The sequence below is a fragment of the Staurois parvus genome, unplaced genomic scaffold (genome assembly GCF_062004578.1).
Source record: "Staurois parvus isolate SC_StPar_1 unplaced genomic scaffold, SC_StPar_1.0 ptg000072l, whole genome shotgun sequence".
Classification (NCBI taxonomy): Eukaryota; Metazoa; Chordata; class Amphibia; order Anura; family Ranidae; genus Staurois; species Staurois parvus.
In genome coordinates, this window is record NW_028317868.1 from 1,097,618 (window position 1) to 1,117,101 (window position 19,484).

The window sequence follows — 19,484 nt, forward strand, 5'->3', positions numbered from 1 at the left end:
CCTTAGACCCATCTCCCTGCTGCCATTTACTTCCAAACTCCTCGAGCACTTAGCCTACAATTGCCTAAGCGCCTACCTCACTGACAACAACCTCCTCGATCCACTACAGTCTGACTTCTGTCCCCTACACTCCACCGAAACCGCCCTACTCAAAATCACTAACGACCTGCTAACCGCCAAAACTAATGGCCATTACTCAGTCCTCTTACTCCTTGACCTTTCCACGGCCTTCGACACAGTTGACCACCCCCTCCTCCTTAATAAACTACACTCCCTCGGCATCAGAGACTCCGCTCTCTCCTGGCTCTCATCCTATCTATCCCAACGTTCCTTCAGCGTTACCTATAACGCTACCACCTCACATTAATGGTTGCCACCTTTATCGGAGCGGGAACTGCCATTAGGATACTTGAGATGGCCGTTTCTTAAACTTTGTTTTCCCACCCTTTCCCAGAGGCCTAGACCTCTTTAGGGAACCCCCAGCATCCTCATCCTCCATTGGGGATAGGAACTCACCTATGTCCCCATCCTCCCCCGACAGAGTCCCAAACCTGTTGGTCAGATGTACCTCCTCTACATCTAAAGAGGAGAGGGAAGATGCAGGGGAAATTAAAGGCCTATTCCTAGTTACCTTCCCCACTACAGACCACCCATCCCCCTTATTCTCTGTCGCAGACCCCTCAACCCCAGGACCTGAGCCTGAACACTCCTTCTTACCTCCCAACACCCCATCCCCCTTCACCTGACTCCTCCGTCGACGAGGGAGCAAAACTGGAGAAGAAGACCCTGAGGGCCCCGCAACCCCTGTCCCCTTAGCACCCTCCTTGATTTTTGATTGGCCGGAGGAGGGAGACACATGAGGAGGGGCAGATGACAACTGGGAAGAGACAGAAACAGGGGGAATACTAACAACAGGGGGAATGACAGACACACTGGGGGACACACTAGGCGCCCCTGAGGCTGGCCCAGCATCAACTGTTGGTTCAACCAAAACCCGATCTGCCTCTACTTCCTTAGCCTCCTCAGCCTCCATTCTAGCCAGCTCTTCCATCACCCCTGGCAGGTTATGCAGAGCCCCTGGGCAATTACTGTAAGAGTTACCCAACTCCTGACCCAGATTACATCTGATTTGATTGCAGTCTTTAGCTACATGACCAATCTCTTGGCACAATGAACATTTCAGTACACTGCACCCAGAGGCAAAGTGCATAATTTTTTCAAAATTTTCAGTGGTTTTTGGTTTGTTTAGCAAAAAATAAACCCACAGGTAATTAAATACAATCAAAAGAAAGCTCTATTTGTCTAAAAAAGAAAGATTTTTTTTGAAAAAGTATCATTTTATCTTTTCCCTTCTTCTCTAGTTTGTGGGATGACATTGGGGATGTGAAACTAACTTGTGACACCTGAAACTTCTTTAATATCTCTTTTCTTCCAGAATTTAATCTATGCTGAAATTTGTGAATCCTCTGGTGATAGATTAGACCGGCATTAGCTGTAAAGGTTTTGCCACATTGAGAGCATTAAAATGACTTCTCTCCAGTGTGAATCCTCTGGTGTCTGATAAGATTTGACTTCACTGTAAAAGCTTTATCACATTCAGAACACGGATATGGCTTCTCTCCAGTGTGACTCTTCTGGTGTCTGATAAGATTTGACTTCACTGTAAAAGCTTTATCACATTCAGAACACAGATATGTCTCTCCAGTGTGACTCTTCTGGTGTCTGATAAGATTTGACTTCACTGTAAAAGCTTTATCACATTCAGAACACGGATATGACTTCTCTCCAGTGTGAATCCTCTGGTGTGTGATAAGATCTGACTTCACTGTAAAAGCTTTCTCACATTCAGAACACTGATATGACTTTTCTCCAGTGTGAATCCTCTGGTGTGTGTTAAGACTTGACTTCTGTGAATAAACTTGATCACATTCAGAACACTGATATGGCTTCTCTCCAGTGTGAATCCTCTGGTGTGTGATCAGATATGACTTCACTGTAAAAGCTTTATCACATTCAGAACACCGATATGACTTTTCTCCAATGTGAATCATCTGGTGTGTGAGAAAACTTGACTTCTGTGTAAAAGCTTTGTCACATTCAGAACACTGATATGGCTTCTCTCCACTGTGAATCCTCTGGTGTCTAAGGAGATGTGACTCCTGTGTAAAAGCTTTATCACATTCAGGACACTGATATGGCTTCTCTCCAGTGTGAATCCTCTGGTGACAGATAAGATATGACTTCTGTGTAAAAGCTTTATCACATTCAGAACACTGATATGGCTTCTCTCCAGTGTGAACTCGTTGGTGTACTATAAGCTCACTCTTTCTTATAAAAGTTTTGTCACATTCAGAACAAGGATATGGCTTCCCTCCATTGTGAACCTTCTGGTGTGTGCTATATTTTCTCTCCATTCTAAAATCTACAAACAAGAAGTAGTATGAAATGACTCCTCTTATGTATATTTGGGTTGGACGTTATTGTAAAGCCATTGTCACTTCCAGAACACTGAAATTACTTTTCTCCTGCTGGATCAATGTGGAAGAGGATCCAAACCATGACTTTTAGAACACAGATATGACTTGTATCCCGTGTGAATCCTCCAGTGAACTGCAGTAAAGACTTTCAGTCAATTAAGACATACGTGTTTTATTTTCCATGTGACTCAGCTGTATTCATGAAGACCAAAATGTCCCAAAAACTTGGTTCATCAATCCACCTGTTCAGAAAGAAAAAATAATTCAATATAAAGGGCTACATAAAGTTTCTTTCTATTTTTAATGTTCATTACTAAATATATCTTATGAATAGAAAGAATATGTACAGCATTATCTACAGTATTTTTTTAATCAAATACTTTTATTAATAAAGTTTCTAAGTGCGCACAGTATTCCCAACATTCAGCCCAGACAATGGAGTCATACATTCTCACGTATAGGCAGTTGTGGCACTGTTACAGATCATACAGAACAATAACTTGCTTTGTCTATGGTGTCACTTTTACCTTTTATAAACAAATGAACAGAGAAAAGATGAAAACAACCTAGAACAATTCAGCTGTACACGGCAAGTAACTCCCCCCAGTACATACATAGATAGCTGACACCGATCAATGAGGCCTGTGTCTACAGGATCATACCCCAAGTATCAGTCTCCCATGTAGTCACCATTCAGTAGGATACAACTGGCCGTTCTTCTATGGGGCTAAAAGAGCTAAGATTTTAAAAGCCTGTGAAGAACTAACTAGAAGTGAACAAGGAGTATCCAGCCAGTTCTGCCAGACATACATCTGCTGGGGACATTACAACGTTAGCAACTTTGTTTTTCACATGTTAATGTGGAGTTCACCTGCTCAATCCACTGTTGTCTGCTGGGAGTTTGAGATGATAGCCAAGATCGGGATATTTTTTATGGTCAATAAACAGCAGCCTCACTATTGCTATATGACTTATAATAGGAGTATTTGCAAATAATTCCTCATCTATTGAGATCAAGAGGCACACCCGAGGAATATTGAATACTAACATTATAATGCTGGTCATATCGTTCCACTTTTTGAATAATTTTGGACATCTCCAAAACATGTATCAAATCCCCGACATCACCGCTACAATTGGGGTCATAAGGGGAAATCCCTCCTGTCCTAGCTGAACAGGGGTCCAGAAAGATCTATGCAAAAGAAATGACTGAGTTTCTGTGAAGAGGACAGAGAGATGAGAGGTATGGAGGTCAAAATCACCTCCCATTACTATCTCTTATTTTCTCTATTTATCTTCTGTCTCCCATTTCCTTCTACAAGTCGAGTAAGAATCAAAAGACTGGAATAAATATATGAGAGATCATGCCTTTCCCACTGGTGCCATCTGAAGCCCATTAACAAGTGTAAGAGTGATGTGAAATCTGTATCTGATGGAAGTAGCAATCGACAGATGGGATCTAATGTGTCTACTAAGTCCCACCTGGTAAGATGTTGAAGTTGGGCAGCTATAAAATAAAGTCTAGCATTTGGTATTGCTAGGCCTCCTTGGTCTTCACCATACTGTAGAGTAGGGAGTTTAATTTTAGCTGATGGCTTCTTCTAAATGAGTTCCCCAAACTGGGAGTCTATACTGGAGAACCACTTACGAGGTGTCCACATGGGAGAATTGTGGAGCATATAGAGGAATTGTGGGGTCCGTATCTTCTCTTGTTCATAGATTTTATTGGAAAGAGATAATAGTTTTACAAGGAGCTCATAACAATGTGATTGCAGGACTCACCAACAGTAAGTCAGAAGGGGTACAACCCTTAGAGGTAACGTACAGGTTGTAATTTGTACAGTACATTAAAGTGGAGTTCCAGTGAAAATAAAAAAAAAATTAAAGTCATCAGCTGCAAAAACAATAGCTGCTGACTTTTAAAAAATAGACACCTACCTGTCCTTCAATCTCGTGGTGTCCTCCCCGCAGCCCATTTCACCGGCTGCCCTGTGTTTCCAGTGCCGGCATCTTCAAAGTGGGCACCCAGCTGTGACAGCTTGCAGCTTCAAGAGTGAGTATCTCTGTGCTTTGTGAATGGTCCTGTCCCAGAATACTACAGGGAGGGAGGGGGGAGGACAACAGATCACCGAGGTCAGGGGTGGGATAACTGCGGCTCTCCAGCTGTTGCAGGACTACAAGTTCCATCATGCCTCTGCAAGTCATAGGAGTCATGCTTGTAACTTCCGGTCTTTGCAATGCCTCATGGGAAATGTAGTTCCACAACAGCTGGAGAGCCACAGTTTGCCCACCCCTGACCTAGGTGATTGCAGCAGAAGTGGGAACGAGTACTTGTCAACTTCAGGTACGCCCCCCCCCCTCAAAAGGTGCCAGTTCTTATTGGGGAGTGGGGTCCTTAAAGCAGGACTTCCCCTTTTGGGTGGAGCTCTGCTTTAACTTCAGCAAGAGATAACAGTGCTATAGTATCAAGGGGGGAGTGAATGTAGAGACTGAAACATGTTATATACTCTATAATATCATTTCTGGTACTCTCACAGTGGGAGTATAGATTTAGTACTTCAACCTGTATGCAGATATCAGTGGCAGACGAGTAGGTGACCTGTCCGCCTCACTGAAAATTCAAACTGATAGTGTAGGTTCCCCCAATTGGAAAAAAACCCATAAGGGATAAAGAGCTAATGAGAGGAAAGGTGAAAAGGAAGAGAGCAATGGAGAGATAAGAGCAAGAGTAGTGAAGAAAGGGGTACAGATAAGGGGGGAGGAGAGGAGGTCCCCAGGGGGGAGGGTGTGTGCCTGTATAGAGTAGCAACTGAGTAGTGGGTTACCTAATGGACTCAGGACTACAAAGAGAGTAAGGTTTCATCAGAGTTTGAGGGTAGGAAATGGTCAACCCATGGTTGCCATAGTTGTTCATTTTTATGCACTCTGTCTAATAGGACGGCTTCTACTTTGACATGTATCGTGGCTCGAGTGACACTATTCTTAGTTTCAGTGGTATTGAGGTGGGGGGATTTCCAGGCCTTCGCTATGGTTTGCTTAGCCGTGGTGGTGACCTACAGGAGTAGTTTGAATTGCCAGTGTGTCACTTCTTGGGCCTTATGCAAGTAATGGAATGGACACTGGTCAACCGACCCCAGTCCAGTGTTGAGGAATGGCCTCAGCTGCCATTCTAGCCACGCCGTCTGATGCATTTCACCCCGCCCACTAGGGCTTGGTCACACTGCATCCATCCCTTTACTTGTATTGGCTGACACTGGAATCGCTCTGACTCATGCTCCCTTCTTCTCACTTGCCGGTGGGGTGATCCCTTTCCTTCCATCCATAGCTTGGAGACACACCATAAGGTATACTTCTTGGGGCTTGTTATTAAATGAGGCAGTGGCCGGATGGATATCTATACTGTAACTTCTTCATAAAGAACTGTAGGCATATGGAATATTTTGCACCAATACGTTTGAAAAAGCGGGCAGGTCCACCACATGTGAAGGTGGGTAACTGCTTCATAGCAGCCATGGAAACAAGTCAGGGATTTGGATGAAATGAATGCAGTAATCTGGGCAGGGACCAGGTACCTGAGGGGAGAGGTCTTTGCTATAGGCAGCACTGGTCACACATATATATATTAGGGCATCAACTCTTGTCAGCATCAGCTCTGAGGAAAGGGACACGTCCCCGAAATGCATCAGCAGGCTGACAACACAACCAGTCGGACTCTGCCATCAGTTTGGGCCATTGTGACGAACCATCCCTTTGCGATAACATTTTGCCCTTTCTGTTCTGGTTTTCTCCCCTTGTTAAGTGGTCTTCCCATTCTCCTCTTGGTAAATGGTCTTCTCATTCTCCCCTTGGTAAAGCTGTATATGTTTAGCAGCTGTTATGTAGACAGACATTCTACACGGTTTGTTTAGGGAAATGTGACCTTGTAATCTTTCACTTCTATAGAGTTCATACTGTATTGTTGGGTTGTAGGGTTTTGTTGTGGGTGGGGAAAACTCGGTGCTAGGCTGTCTGGTGGGGAAGGGGGTGAAGCTGTATATACTGAACTGTATAAAGATTGATTCATTTCACCCTACACAAAGTTCCGACTTGTGGTTTGGGATAGCAGGGAAGGATTGGTTTTGAGCTCTAATACCTGCCTTGGCAGAACACTGGAAGACTTGCAGGGGACCATTGGCTGAGATGCATCGCTCTGCACGAGGAAGCCCAGGCAGAACGGTTCCTTCACAACTGGTTGGCAGCGGTGGGATCTTTCTCATTGCAGAGAAAGTCCAAACCACCAACCAGGACCCCATCTTTTTCACGGAGACGTCCCTGCTCAGCCAGATGGATATTCGGGACCTTCGGAAGCCAGCTCTCCAAAGCCTGCTTGTCGCTCGGGGAGGTATCGCTGGCTGCAAGACCAGAGAGGAACTGTTGGACAAAATTATGGCCCTGAACCAAATGGATGCGCACCCCACTTTACCTGATGCACACTCCACTACGCTTGAAGCGAACACTGCTCCACCAGAAGTGAACTCTGCTTCACAAGAGGAGTTGGAGGAACAGAGGAGCTCATTGGCCCCTGAAACGCCAGGCCCACTTAGCACCGTACGGAGACCCCTATACCATTCAGATTTACGACAAGAGGTGGAGTGGCGTTTGGCTCTGTTCGGCAGCTCTCCCACCTCCGAAACAGATTTCTAAGGCCCTGGACGATGTCACCCAACTGCAGCTTAGTCACTCCCAGACATCAACTGAGGGCTCGTTCTGGGAGGGGATTACCTCCTGCCTTCTCCAGACTGCAACCGGACCAAAGAAAACTCCCTACGCTGCTGTTAAAACTTTATCGGAGGTGGATGGGGACATTGACAGATTTTTTCAGGACTTTGAACGGTTGTGCACCATCCATGGTGTAGCAGCCCAAGACCGGGTCCCCATTTTGAGCAGCAAGCTAACTGGTCTGGCTGCAGACACATTCAGGACTGTACCCGACAGCTACTGCTTGGATTATTGCAGCCAAAATGGCATCCGGAGCGGCCGCATGATCACCAACTCCAGCGCCCACCCGCTGGCAGCAGAATCTGGAACCCCACCGGAGATCCTGCCGACACCCAGGAGGGGTGCTCAGTCCCTCCGGCAGAGCTCCGAAAAACCTGCGGCCTACCGCAGCCTGCGAACCCACGGTCTGTCCTGCCGGCCGCCGTCACGAACCAGGACGCCGCCACACCACCACTCTTCTCCAGTGAGAGGGGGAAGCAGCCATCACCCCACCGAAGCTGCCACCACCAACTCAGGTACCCAGGGAAGCCACCGCCACAGGGAGGGAGAGCCCCTACCTCCAGCTCCTGCTCCCATCTACCCTGCCTACACTAGAGGGAAAGCCACCAGCTCCTGTCCTGCCTGCACTGTTAGGGGATGCCACCAGCACCTAGAGGGGGCCATAGCAGCGCAGAAGGCTCCAAAGACCACCACAGGCAACCCACATGGCAGCACCACCACCCAGGCAGCCGCAGCCCCCGGAAGGCCCCCACACGGCATCACCACTACTCTACCAACCTCCCGGCCTGGTACGACCACACCACCTGGGAACACCACTCTGTGGCCTGGTGCGGCCGCACACTTGCAATCCCCCCGCCTCACGAACACCCCAGCGGACTCCCTGGACCTCTCTGCCGGCACCAAGAGCCACCCCTGCAAGACCAGGCTCCCATAGCCCCCGAAAGGATCCAGCACGGCATCACCACCACCCGACCCCAGCACCACCCATGACCACTACCCTGGCGCGGCCGCTCAACCTGAGGCTCAGGTGCCCAGGCCTCCACCCGGAGAGCAGCAAATCCCCAAGGCTCCCTACAGCATCAAAGGTAGGTAAGTGAGCGCAAACAGATCAAATAAGCAGCTGACATACAGGGTAATCCTCAATACCTTGGAACATAAGCTATAAATGGGGTATGCAGCGCTAGAGGACAGATAATAAACACGGGACTGTTTATGATATGAAGTACCAATACAGCAGTTCATATAATAGTTCATATATTCCAGCCTGAAAAGATGGAAATGATCCAAATGATGTTCCAGATCATAAACGATGCAATACGAGAAATTAGTGAGGTTGTGCGCTTACCACAAGTACACACAATATGAGCATTGTATGTAATTAACAGCAACCGGGCATCATGGTCTGGTCAACCGTATCCTGGGCACCATCTGGCCATGTATGGACATCCGGGTCACAGGTACAACGCTATCCAGGCCCCTTCTGGCTTTCAAATCCAAAAACGCCACCTTGCATAAGCTCATTAAAAACGAGCCGGGAGGCAAGAAAGCGCTAATAGTAAAGTACGTTTATTTGAGAACATAAAACAAAGACCAAGCAGCCAGGACTCACATTGATATAATATAATAAAAATCCAGGCCCACATCAATCAGCTCCCTGATGGTCAGTGGTGCACTCAACATGCAGCGCATACAGATCAAAGTTCAATCAATAGAACCCTGGTGGTCAGTGGTATCACAAATACATAGCCATAGAGTATAGTGAGTATAAACAGAAATATACTCATCCAGGTCAGGTGAGGTAGTTCCCTGGTGGCTAGTGGATCTCTTAGTAACAAAGGCGTCAATAGGGTGGATCCCCTAACATGTTTCGAGCTAAAGCTCGTTTTCAAAGGGGTGAATCCTGCCCCTAGACGCCGATTTAAAAATGCCGCGGTCGCGCATGCGCATTACGCACCACGCGCCGCTCCGGGATACTGCGCATGCGCGAATGACGTCACACGCTAACTTGTAACGACTGCGCATGCGCGAGCGCATCATCAACATGGACACTGAGGCCCAATGTTAAAGTCTGCCCACACATAGGCAGGGTTAAGGCGGGTCTGGACGGCTGCTCTTGTACTCCATAGAAGCGGAGACCAGAGCAGCAGCTATTTATTAATGTAAACTCGATCTAAATACACTAGATCACCAGGGAAATATATCAAAGTCATCACAAAACAACATATATCAGTGGAATCAATAACATATATCAATGGAATGAATCTAAAACCATAAAATTTAAAAGGACAGCATATGTTAAATATACACATGCACACTGATGGATCATATATAATTAGAGTCCTTACACTGATCCATTAATTATTGTTCCCCAGAAATAACATGGAGAGTCTTAAATGAAACACTATAATCATAACACATTAAAATCACTTATATGTGCTATTATCAGAAATAAGTGTCACATATTCCTGACAAACGGTCAAGCGTTACTGGCAATCATGTAATATCATGTAAAGAGATTATAAATATACGGTATTATTGATATTGACATACTTATTGTTCGATATACAAAAGCTAACACTCAAAGGTGCAGAAACCGGAAATAGCACATATATTAGTGAAAAAATTAAAATTAGATTAAAACCCTAATAAAAATAGCACAGTGGACAGGATAAAAGTCTAAAGCCATAAAAAACGTTAAAACGGAAAACACTATAAACCTCCTCAAACAGAAATCAACTATTGTCAATATAACAGTTGATGTCTAGGTCTACGTTCAGGCCTCTGGGTTGAAGGGACTTGAGCTCTACAATCCACTTCGTCTCAAGACGGGACACTGCTCTCCTCTTGTGCCCCCCCCTCCAATGCTGATCTATCACATCTATAGCTGTACATTTCAGAGATGAAGGGTCTTTAGCATGACAATCTTTATAATGCTTTGATAATGAATGGTGCTCAAAGCCCTTTTTTATTTTATTGTAATGCTCCCTGAGTCGATCCCTCAGACGTCTGGTAGTTCTACCCACATACTGGAGCTTACAGGGACATTGTAAAAGATATACTGTATGTGTAGTATTGCATGTGATAGTTTGATGTATGGCATATCTTTTACCGGTAATGCTAGAACCAAACTCCTTGATTTTAGTTTTATGTACCCCATTATATCTACAGGCGATACATTTATTACACGGGAAGAACCCTTTAAGCCCGAATGGTGAGGTCATATTCCTTGGTTGGTCAACTACATTAGGGGCTACCAAAAGCCTGAGTGGAGGTGCCTTCCTGAAAGTGATCTCAGGGAATTCAGGTAGAGAATCACCCAATATAGGGTCATTCCTAAGGACAGCCCAATTCTTCTTAATGATTCTGGTGACTTCTCTAAATTGAATAGAGAAGTCCGTAACAAAGGGGCAAAATTTGTCCGGTCTTACTCTTTTCTCCATAGTGAGCAGATCCTCCCTATCCAATAAGCCAATCTCATTGGCAGTTTGATCCAAAATGTGAGAGTTGTAACCTTTCTCCACAAATCTGGCTTTGAGTAACCCTGATTGATAGTGATAATCTGGCAAGGTGGTACAATTCCTCCTTAACCTGAGGAATTGTCCCCTAGGAACATTATTCAGCCAGGTCGGATGATGACAGCTATCAGTGGGTATATACCCATTCCTGTCCGTACTTTTAAAATACGTCCTGGTCACAACCTTAGTACCACTATTAATTAAAACAAGGTCTAAAAAGTTAATTTCTTTAAGATCATATTCATATGATAACTTAATATTTAGGTCATTATAGTTCAAAGTAGTAAAAAAATTGTTTAAAGAAAGCTCATCCCCCTGCCATAAAAGAAACAGGTCATCGATGTAGCGCCGGTTAAGAAGAATTGGGCTGTCCTTAGGAATGACCCTATATTGGGTGATTCTCTACCTGAATTCCCTGAGATCACTTTCAGGAAGGCACCTCCACTCAGGCTTTTGGTAGCCCCTAATGTAGTTGACCAACCAAGGAATATGACCTCACCATTCGGGCTTAAAGGGTTCTTCCCGTGTAATAAATGTATCGCCTGTAGATATAATGGGGTACATAAAACTAAAATCAAGGAGTTTGGTTCTAGCATTACCGGTAAAAGATATGCCATACATCAAACTATCACATGCAATACTACACATACAGTATATCTTTTACAATGTCCCTGTAAGCTCCAGTATGTGGGTAGAACTACCAGACGTCTGAGGGATCGACTCAGGGAGCATTACAATAAAATAAAAAAGGGCTTTGAGCACCATTCATTATCAAAGCATTATAAAGATTGTCATGCTAAAGACCCTTCATCTCTGAAATGTACAGCTATAGATGTGATAGATCAGCATTGGAGGGGGGGGCACAAGAGGAGAGCAGTGTCCCGTCTTGAGACGAAGTGGATTGTAGAGCTCAAGTCCCTTCAACCCAGAGGCCTGAACGTAGACCTAGACATCAACTGTTATATTGACAATAGTTGATTTCTGTTTGAGGAGGTTTATAGTGTTTTCCGTTTTAACGTTTTTTATGGCTTTAGACTTTTATCCTGTCCACTGTGCTATTTTTATTAGGGTTTTAATCTAATTTTAATTTTTTCACTAATATATGTGCTATTTCCGGTTTCTGCACCTTTGAGTGTTAGCTTTTGTATATCGAACAATAAGTATGTCAATATCAATAATACCGTATATTTATAATCTCTTTACATGATATTACATGATTGCCAGTAACGCTTGACCGTTTGTCAGGAATATGTGACACTTATTTCTGATAATAGCACATATAAGTGATTTTAATGTGTTATGATTATAGTGTTTCATTTAAGACTCTCCATGTTATTTCTGGGGAACAATAATTAATGGATCAGTGTAAGGACTCTAATTATATATGATCCATCAGTGTGCATGTGTATATTTAACATATGCTGTCCTTTTAAATTTTATGGTTTTAGATTCATTCCATTGATATATGTTATTGATTCCACTGATATATGTTGTTTTGTGATGACTTTGATATATTTCCCTGGTGATCTAGTGTATTTAGATCGAGTTTACATTAATAAATAGCTGCTGCTCTGGTCTCCGCTTCTATGGAGTACAAGAGCAGCCGTCCAGACCCGCCTTAACCCTGCCTATGTGTGGGCAGACTTTAACATTGGGCCTCAGTGTCCATGTTGATGATGCGCTCGCGCATGCGCAGTCGTTACAAGTTAGCGTGTGACGTCATTCGCGCATGCGCAGTATCCCGGAGCGGCGCGTGGTGCGTAATGCGCATGCGCGACCGCGGCATTTTTAAATCGGCGTCTAGGGGCAGGATTCACCCCTTTGAAAACGAGCTTTAGCTCGAAACATGTTAGGGGATCCACCCTATTGACGCCTTTGTTACTAAGAGATCCACTAGCCACCAGGGAACTACCTCACCTGACCTGGATGAGTATATTTCTGTTTATACTCACTATACTCTATGGCTATGTATTTGTGATACCACTGACCACCAGGGTTCTATTGATTGAACTTTGATCTGTATGCGCTGCATGTTGAGTGCACCACTGACCATCAGGGAGCTGATTGATGTGGGCCTGGATTTTTATTATATTATATCAATGTGAGTCCTGGCTGCTTGGTCTTTGTTTTATGTTCTCAAATAAACGTACTTTACTATTAGCGCTTTCTTGCCTCCCGGCTCGTTTTTAATGAGCTTATGCAAGGTGGCGTTTTTGGATTTGAAAGCCAGAAGGGGCCTGGATAGCGTTGTACCTGTGACCCGGATGTCCATACATGGCCAGATGGTGCCCAGGATACGGTTGACCAGACCATGATGCCCGGTTGCTGTTAATTACATACAATGCTCATATTGTGTGTACTTGTGGTAAGCGCACAACCTCACTAATTTCTCGTATTGCATCGTTTATGATCTGGAACATCATTTGGATCATTTCCATCTTTTCAGGCTGGAATATATGAACTATTATATGAACTGCTGTATTGGTACTTCATATCATAAACAGTCCCGTGTTTATTATCTGTCCTCTAGCGCTGCATACCCCATTTATAGCTTATGTTCCAAGGTATTGAGGATTACCCTGTATGTCAGCTGCTTATTTGATCTGTTTGCGCTCACTTACCTACCTTTGATATCTGTGCCATTTATACCTCGTTATTAAGTTGAGCAGCAATATTTCTGCATATGATGGATATCTTTGAAATGAGGTCTAATAGAACAGCGATTGCTGATGATGTCTTTACTCAGGATACGGTTGATAATGATCTACATGGTATCTTTCTCCATTTGGCTAATCTCGCTACATCAGAGATTAGAACCATATGGGATATTACTCTCCTTGAGAAGTATATCAAGGAGGGATTAGTACCCAGATCCCTGAGATGGGATATTCCCCCGGAAAATGGGGATATTAATTGTGAAACCGAATGGTTCAATTTTTTTAACAAAATGGGCTTAGAATTATTAGGATTTCTGGTAGCCCGTAAGAAGAAAAAACTATCTCACTTGGATAATGAAATCAATTCAACACGCGAGAAATTGCGACCCCATATGAACAAAGAGGAATATAAAACCGAGTCAGACCGGGTTAAACAGCTTTTGGAAAAAACCGAAAGGGAACAGAAAAGTAAAAAGAGGAAAAAGTATAATAGGGACTTAATGGATTATAAAAATAATAATGTATTTGGTTGGCAGGATGCCAGTGGCACTGATAAAGACGTGGCTTCTGTTCCTAACCATGAAGTCCCTAGGGGATCTGGACTACGACCTCCTTATCCTCATAAGAATACTGGTAATACCTCTAGGCCCGCTTCCTCAATGCCCAAATCGGCTAAGCGTGGTCCTTATAGAGACGAGTATAACGTCTCGACGTACAATAGATATAATGATCTTTATGACTACGATGATGAGGAAATAGGGAATAGGGATATGAGGTTACACCCCTTGGATCAATACCCTAGGACAGGAACTCAACAATTCCCGTATTCTGGAGGGTGGGAACAACCACCCAGACAACGGAGGGTCTCATGGAGAGACTCGCAGGATGGGTATTATAATCCAAATTATGATAGATGCAACAATAGGGGGAGTAATCAGCCTTACTGGAGACCCCCTGAACCAAGGAATCAGGGGGGGCCCCCTATGAATCCGAACAGGGGAAGGAACTATGGTAATCAGTACCCATATAATCCACCGCACAATGGGAATGGGAATCAAAATATGCGAAACCCTACTCCCCAGGCTAATATGGGACCTGCTCTCCGCAACCCCCAACCCAATCATTTTTTAGGTGGAAATGCAACGCGGAAAAGAAGTACGCGTACAGAGGAAAGCGAGGAGGGAAAAGAGTCAACAGACCACAAAAAGAGGAAAATGTGATAGCTAAAGGCATTTTTAACTTAAGTAAAGTAACTCTTAATAATGATGAGCTGTATTTACTGAACAAGGGTCTAAAATTTGCACCAAAGAGAAAATTAGATAAATTTAGCACATATGTGGACATACACAAATTTACACGTCGTTTATCGATTAAAAGATATTTTTTAAATACGCCTTCTGTACACAACGCTTCCGGTAATGGGAATGATGATGTTAGACATTCCAATTTACGGAATGCTTCACTGTTTAATCCCCCAGCACAATCACATATTAATACTTTTAAAAGTATGGTTTTAAAGGATTTGGATAATATTAAAGTTAAGAATTTACGGAATCAGCATAAAATTAATGACAGCATTAAATCTCTGTTGGCTAATAAGGATTTAGTGGTCAGACCCGCTGATAAGGGGGGAGGCGTGGTCATTTTAGATAAGGCAGACTATATGAAACAGGTACATCTGTTGTTGGATGACAGGGACACATATCAAGTGTTACCTAAGAATCCAATGTTGCCTTATAAAAAAGAATTGAAAGCTATTATTAAACGAGGTTTTGAAAATAATATAATAACTAAAAAAGAAAAAGCATATTTATGCCCAGCAGCCCCGCGGCTTCCTGTAATGTACTGCCTCCCGAAAATACATAAAAATTCAAGTTGTCCCCCCGGTAGACCCATTATTAGTGGTATAGGGTCATTGAACTCCCGCATAGGGGAATATGTTGATATGTTTCTTCAACCTTTGGTTAGATCCACACCAGCATTCTTACGTGATACGAAGCAATTATTAATAGATCTTAAAGATTTTAATATCAATGAGAAAACTTATCTAGTTACTGCAGACGTTTCTGCTTTATATAGTAACATAAAGCATAGAGATGGAATGGATGCGGTCCAGTTCTATCTAGACACTGTTTCTGATATTCCCAGACGGCAAAAAGAGTTCATTCTGGAACTTCTGGACTTTGCTATGCATAAAAACTTCTTTTGGTTTAACCATACTTTTTACCTACAGGTCATGGGTGTAGCGATGGGGGCGAGGTTTGCCCCTAGCCTGGCCAATTTGTTTATGGCCAGGTGGGAGGAGGACTTAGTGTATTCACATGACTGGCCTCCCCTTTTATTTTACCGGCGCTACATCGATGACCTGTTTCTTTTATGGCAGGGGGATGAGCTTTCTTTAAACAATTTTTTTACTACTTTGAACTATAATGACCTAAATATTAAGTTATCATATGAATATGATCTTAAAGAAATTAACTTTTTAGACCTTGTTTTAATTAATAGTGGTACTAAGGTTGTGACCAGGACGTATTTTAAAAGTACGGACAGGAATGGGTATATACCCACTGATAGCTGTCATCATCCGACCTGGCTGAATAATGTTCCTAGGGGACAATTCCTCAGGTTAAGGAGGAATTGTACCACCTTGCCAGATTATCACTATCAATCAGGGTTACTCAAAGCCAGATTTGTGGAGAAAGGTTACAACTCTCACATTTTGGATCAAACTGCCAATGAGATTGGCTTATTGGATAGGGAGGATCTGCTCACTATGGAGAAAAGAGTAAGACCGGACAAATTTTGCCCCTTTGTTACGGACTTCTCTATTCAATTTAGAGAAGTCACCAGAATCATTAAGAAGAATTGGGCTGTCCTTAGGAATGACCCTATATTGGGTGATTCTCTACCTGAATTCCCTGAGATCACTTTCAGGAAGGCACCTCCACTCAGGCTTTTGGTAGCCCCTAATGTAGTTGACCAACCAAGGAATATGACCTCACCATTCGGGCTTAAAGGGTTCTTCCCGTGTAATAAATGTATCGCCTGTAGATATAATGGGGTACATAAAACTAAAATCAAGGAGTTTGGTTCTAGCATTACCGGTAAAAGATATGCCATACATCAAACTATCACATGCAATACTACACATACAGTATATCTTTTACAATGTCCCTGTAAGCTCCAGTATGTGGGTAGAACTACCAGACGTCTGAGGGATCGACTCAGGGAGCATTACAATAAAATAAAAAAGGGCTTTGAGCACCATTCATTATCAAAGCATTATAAAGATTGTCATGCTAAAGACCCTTCATCTCTGAAATGTACAGCTATAGATGTGATAGATCAGCATTGGAGGGGGGGGCACAAGAGGAGAGCAGTGTCCCGTCTTGAGACGAAGTGGATTGTAGAGCTCAAGTCCCTTCAACCCAGAGGCCTGAACGTAGACCTAGACATCAACTGTTATATTGACAATAGTTGATTTCTGTTTGAGGAGGTTTATAGTGTTTTCCGTTTTAACGTTTTTTATGGCTTTAGACTTTTATCCTGTCCACTGTGCTATTTTTATTAGGGTTTTAATCTAATTTTAATTTTTTCACTAATATATGTGCTATTTCCGGTTTCTGCACCTTTGAGTGTTAGCTTTTGTATATCGAACAATAAGTATGTCAATATCAATAATACCGTATATTTATAATCTCTTTACATGATATTACATGATTGCCAGTAACGCTTGACCGTTTGTCAGGAATATGTGACACTTATTTCTGATAATAGCACATATAAGTGATGTTAATGTGTTATGATTATAGTGTTTCATTTAAGACTCTCCATGTTATTTCTGGGGAACAATAATTAATGGATCAGTGTAAGGACTCTAATTATATATGATCCATCAGTGTGCATGTGTATATTTAACATATGCTGTCCTTTTAAATTTTATGGTTTTAGATTCATTCCATTGATATATGTTATTGATTCCACTGATATATGTTGTTTTGTGATGACTTTGATATATTTCCCTGGTGATCTAGTGTATTTAGATCGAGTTTACATTAATAAATAGCTGCTGCTCTGGTCTCCGCTTCTATGGAGTACAAGAGCAGCCGTCCAGACCCGCCTTAACCCTGCCTATGTGTGGGCAGACTTTAACATTGGGCCTCAGTGTCCATGTTGATGATGCGCTCGCGCATGCGCAGTCGTTACAAGTTAGCGTGTGACGTCATTCGCGCATGCGCAGTATCCCGGAGCGGCGCGTGGTGCGTAATGCGCATGCGCGACCGCGGCATTTTTAAATCGGCGTCTAGGGGCAGGATTCACCCCTTTGAAAACGAGCTTTAGCTCGAAACATGTTAGGGGATCCACCCTATTGACGCCTTTGTTACTAAGAGATCCACTAGCCACCAGGGAACTACCTCACCTGACCTGGATGAGTATATTTCTGTTTATACTCACTATACTCTATGGCTATGTATTTGTGATACCACTGACCACCAGGGTTCTATTGATTGAACTTTGATCTGTATGCGCTGCATGTTGAGTGCACCACTGACCATCAGGGAGCTGATTGATGTGGGCCTGGATTTTTATTATATTATATCAATGTGAGTCCTGGCTGCTTGGTCTTTGTTTTATGTTCTCAAATAAACGTACTTTACTATTAGCGCTTTCTTGCCTCCCGGCTCGTTTTTAATGAGCTTATGCAAGGTGGCGTTTTTGGATTTGAAAGCCAGAAGGGGCCTGGATAGCGTTGTACCTGTGACCCGGATGTCCATACATGGCCAGATGGTGCCCAGGATACGGTTGACCAGACCATGATGCCCGGTTGCTGTTAATTACATACAATGCTCATATTGTGTGTACTTGTGGTAAGCGCACAACCTCACTAATTTCTCGTATTGCATCGTTTATGATCTGGAACATCATTTGGATCATTTCCATCTTTTCAGGCTGGAATATATGAACTATTATATGAACTGCTGTATTGGTACTTCATATCATAAACATTCCCTACAGCATCCCCTGCATCCACCAACCCTCATCCTTCTACGTGGGACCTCCACCTGGACCCTGAACCCTGCCAAGCAAGTCTCCGCAAGAGCACGCGCACCCTCCCGCAAGATACAGCAACACAATGCTCCTGATCCAACCACCCAGACACCACTCACGCCGACCCCAACCCAGCTCGACCCAAAGGACAAGAAATAGCAGCACAATGCTCCAGATCTGACCACGCAGGGACCACTCACACCGACCCCAGCTCAACTTGACCTAAAGACTAGAACCCTAGATGTAAGACACCACAACGAGAAACCTCACTGCACGCCAGACTGTCTCCAGTCAAGCCCCCCTGGAAACCATCCATCCACATCCGATCCCCTCTCCCTTCTTCCCTAAACTCCAGCTACCGGAAGACACAGCGACGAGATACACCTCTGCACTCTGGACTATCAGCAGCCAAGCCTCCCACCACTCCTATCCACCACCCCGTGCACCTCCCTAAAATGCCTCTTCCACTCCTCCTCATATTCCTCTCCTCCATTCCCAAAATCTATTCTCTATATCCCTCTGCTCCTCCCAAACAACTGTATATTGTGTCCTCTCTGCTTCCTTCGCCCCTCTATGGCACCCACCACCGCCTCCTAATACTCCACTTTCCCACTGACCCGAACACCTCCACTGGTAGACTTACACGCTCCTGCACATGCTGCTCCCATGCCACCTTTCTCACCCTTCTTCTCCTAACCGCAGGGGACATCTCCTCGAACCCTGGCCCTCCACCACCTCACTCACCCACACAGCACCCTCCCGTTTCCACATCCTGTCGCAACCCCCTCAACCTAGTATCTGTCCCCCTGCTCCCTAAAACCACCCCCCGTTCTCATGTGCACTCCTGAATGCCCGATCGGTGTGCAACAAGCTCACCGCCATCCACGACCTCTTTGTTTCCCGCTCCTTCAACCTCCTAGCGATCACAGAAACCTGGATCCAGGCCACTGACTCTACCTCGCCTGCTGCACTCTCCTACGGAGGTCTCACCTGGACCCACTCACCCAGACCCAATGGTCGTAAAGATG

At 44.1% G+C, this 19,484-nt stretch overlaps 1 protein-coding gene across 1 annotated transcript in view; it reads right to left on the minus strand.

Annotated features, from left to right (window-relative positions):
• Nucleotides 1-1,271: 1,271 nt before the first annotated feature.
• Nucleotides 1,272-19,484, minus strand: part of LOC149469383 (uncharacterized) — a 28,726-nt gene continuing 10,513 nt past the window's right edge. Inside the window, exon 2 of the mRNA XM_089669338.1 lies at nucleotides 1,272-2,719. Within this exon, the coding sequence (XP_089525464.1) occupies nucleotides 1,521-2,414 (894 nt within the window). The 5' untranslated portion in view covers nucleotides 2,415-2,719 and the 3' untranslated portion in view covers nucleotides 1,272-1,520. The remainder of the gene's footprint in view (nucleotides 2,720-19,484) is intronic.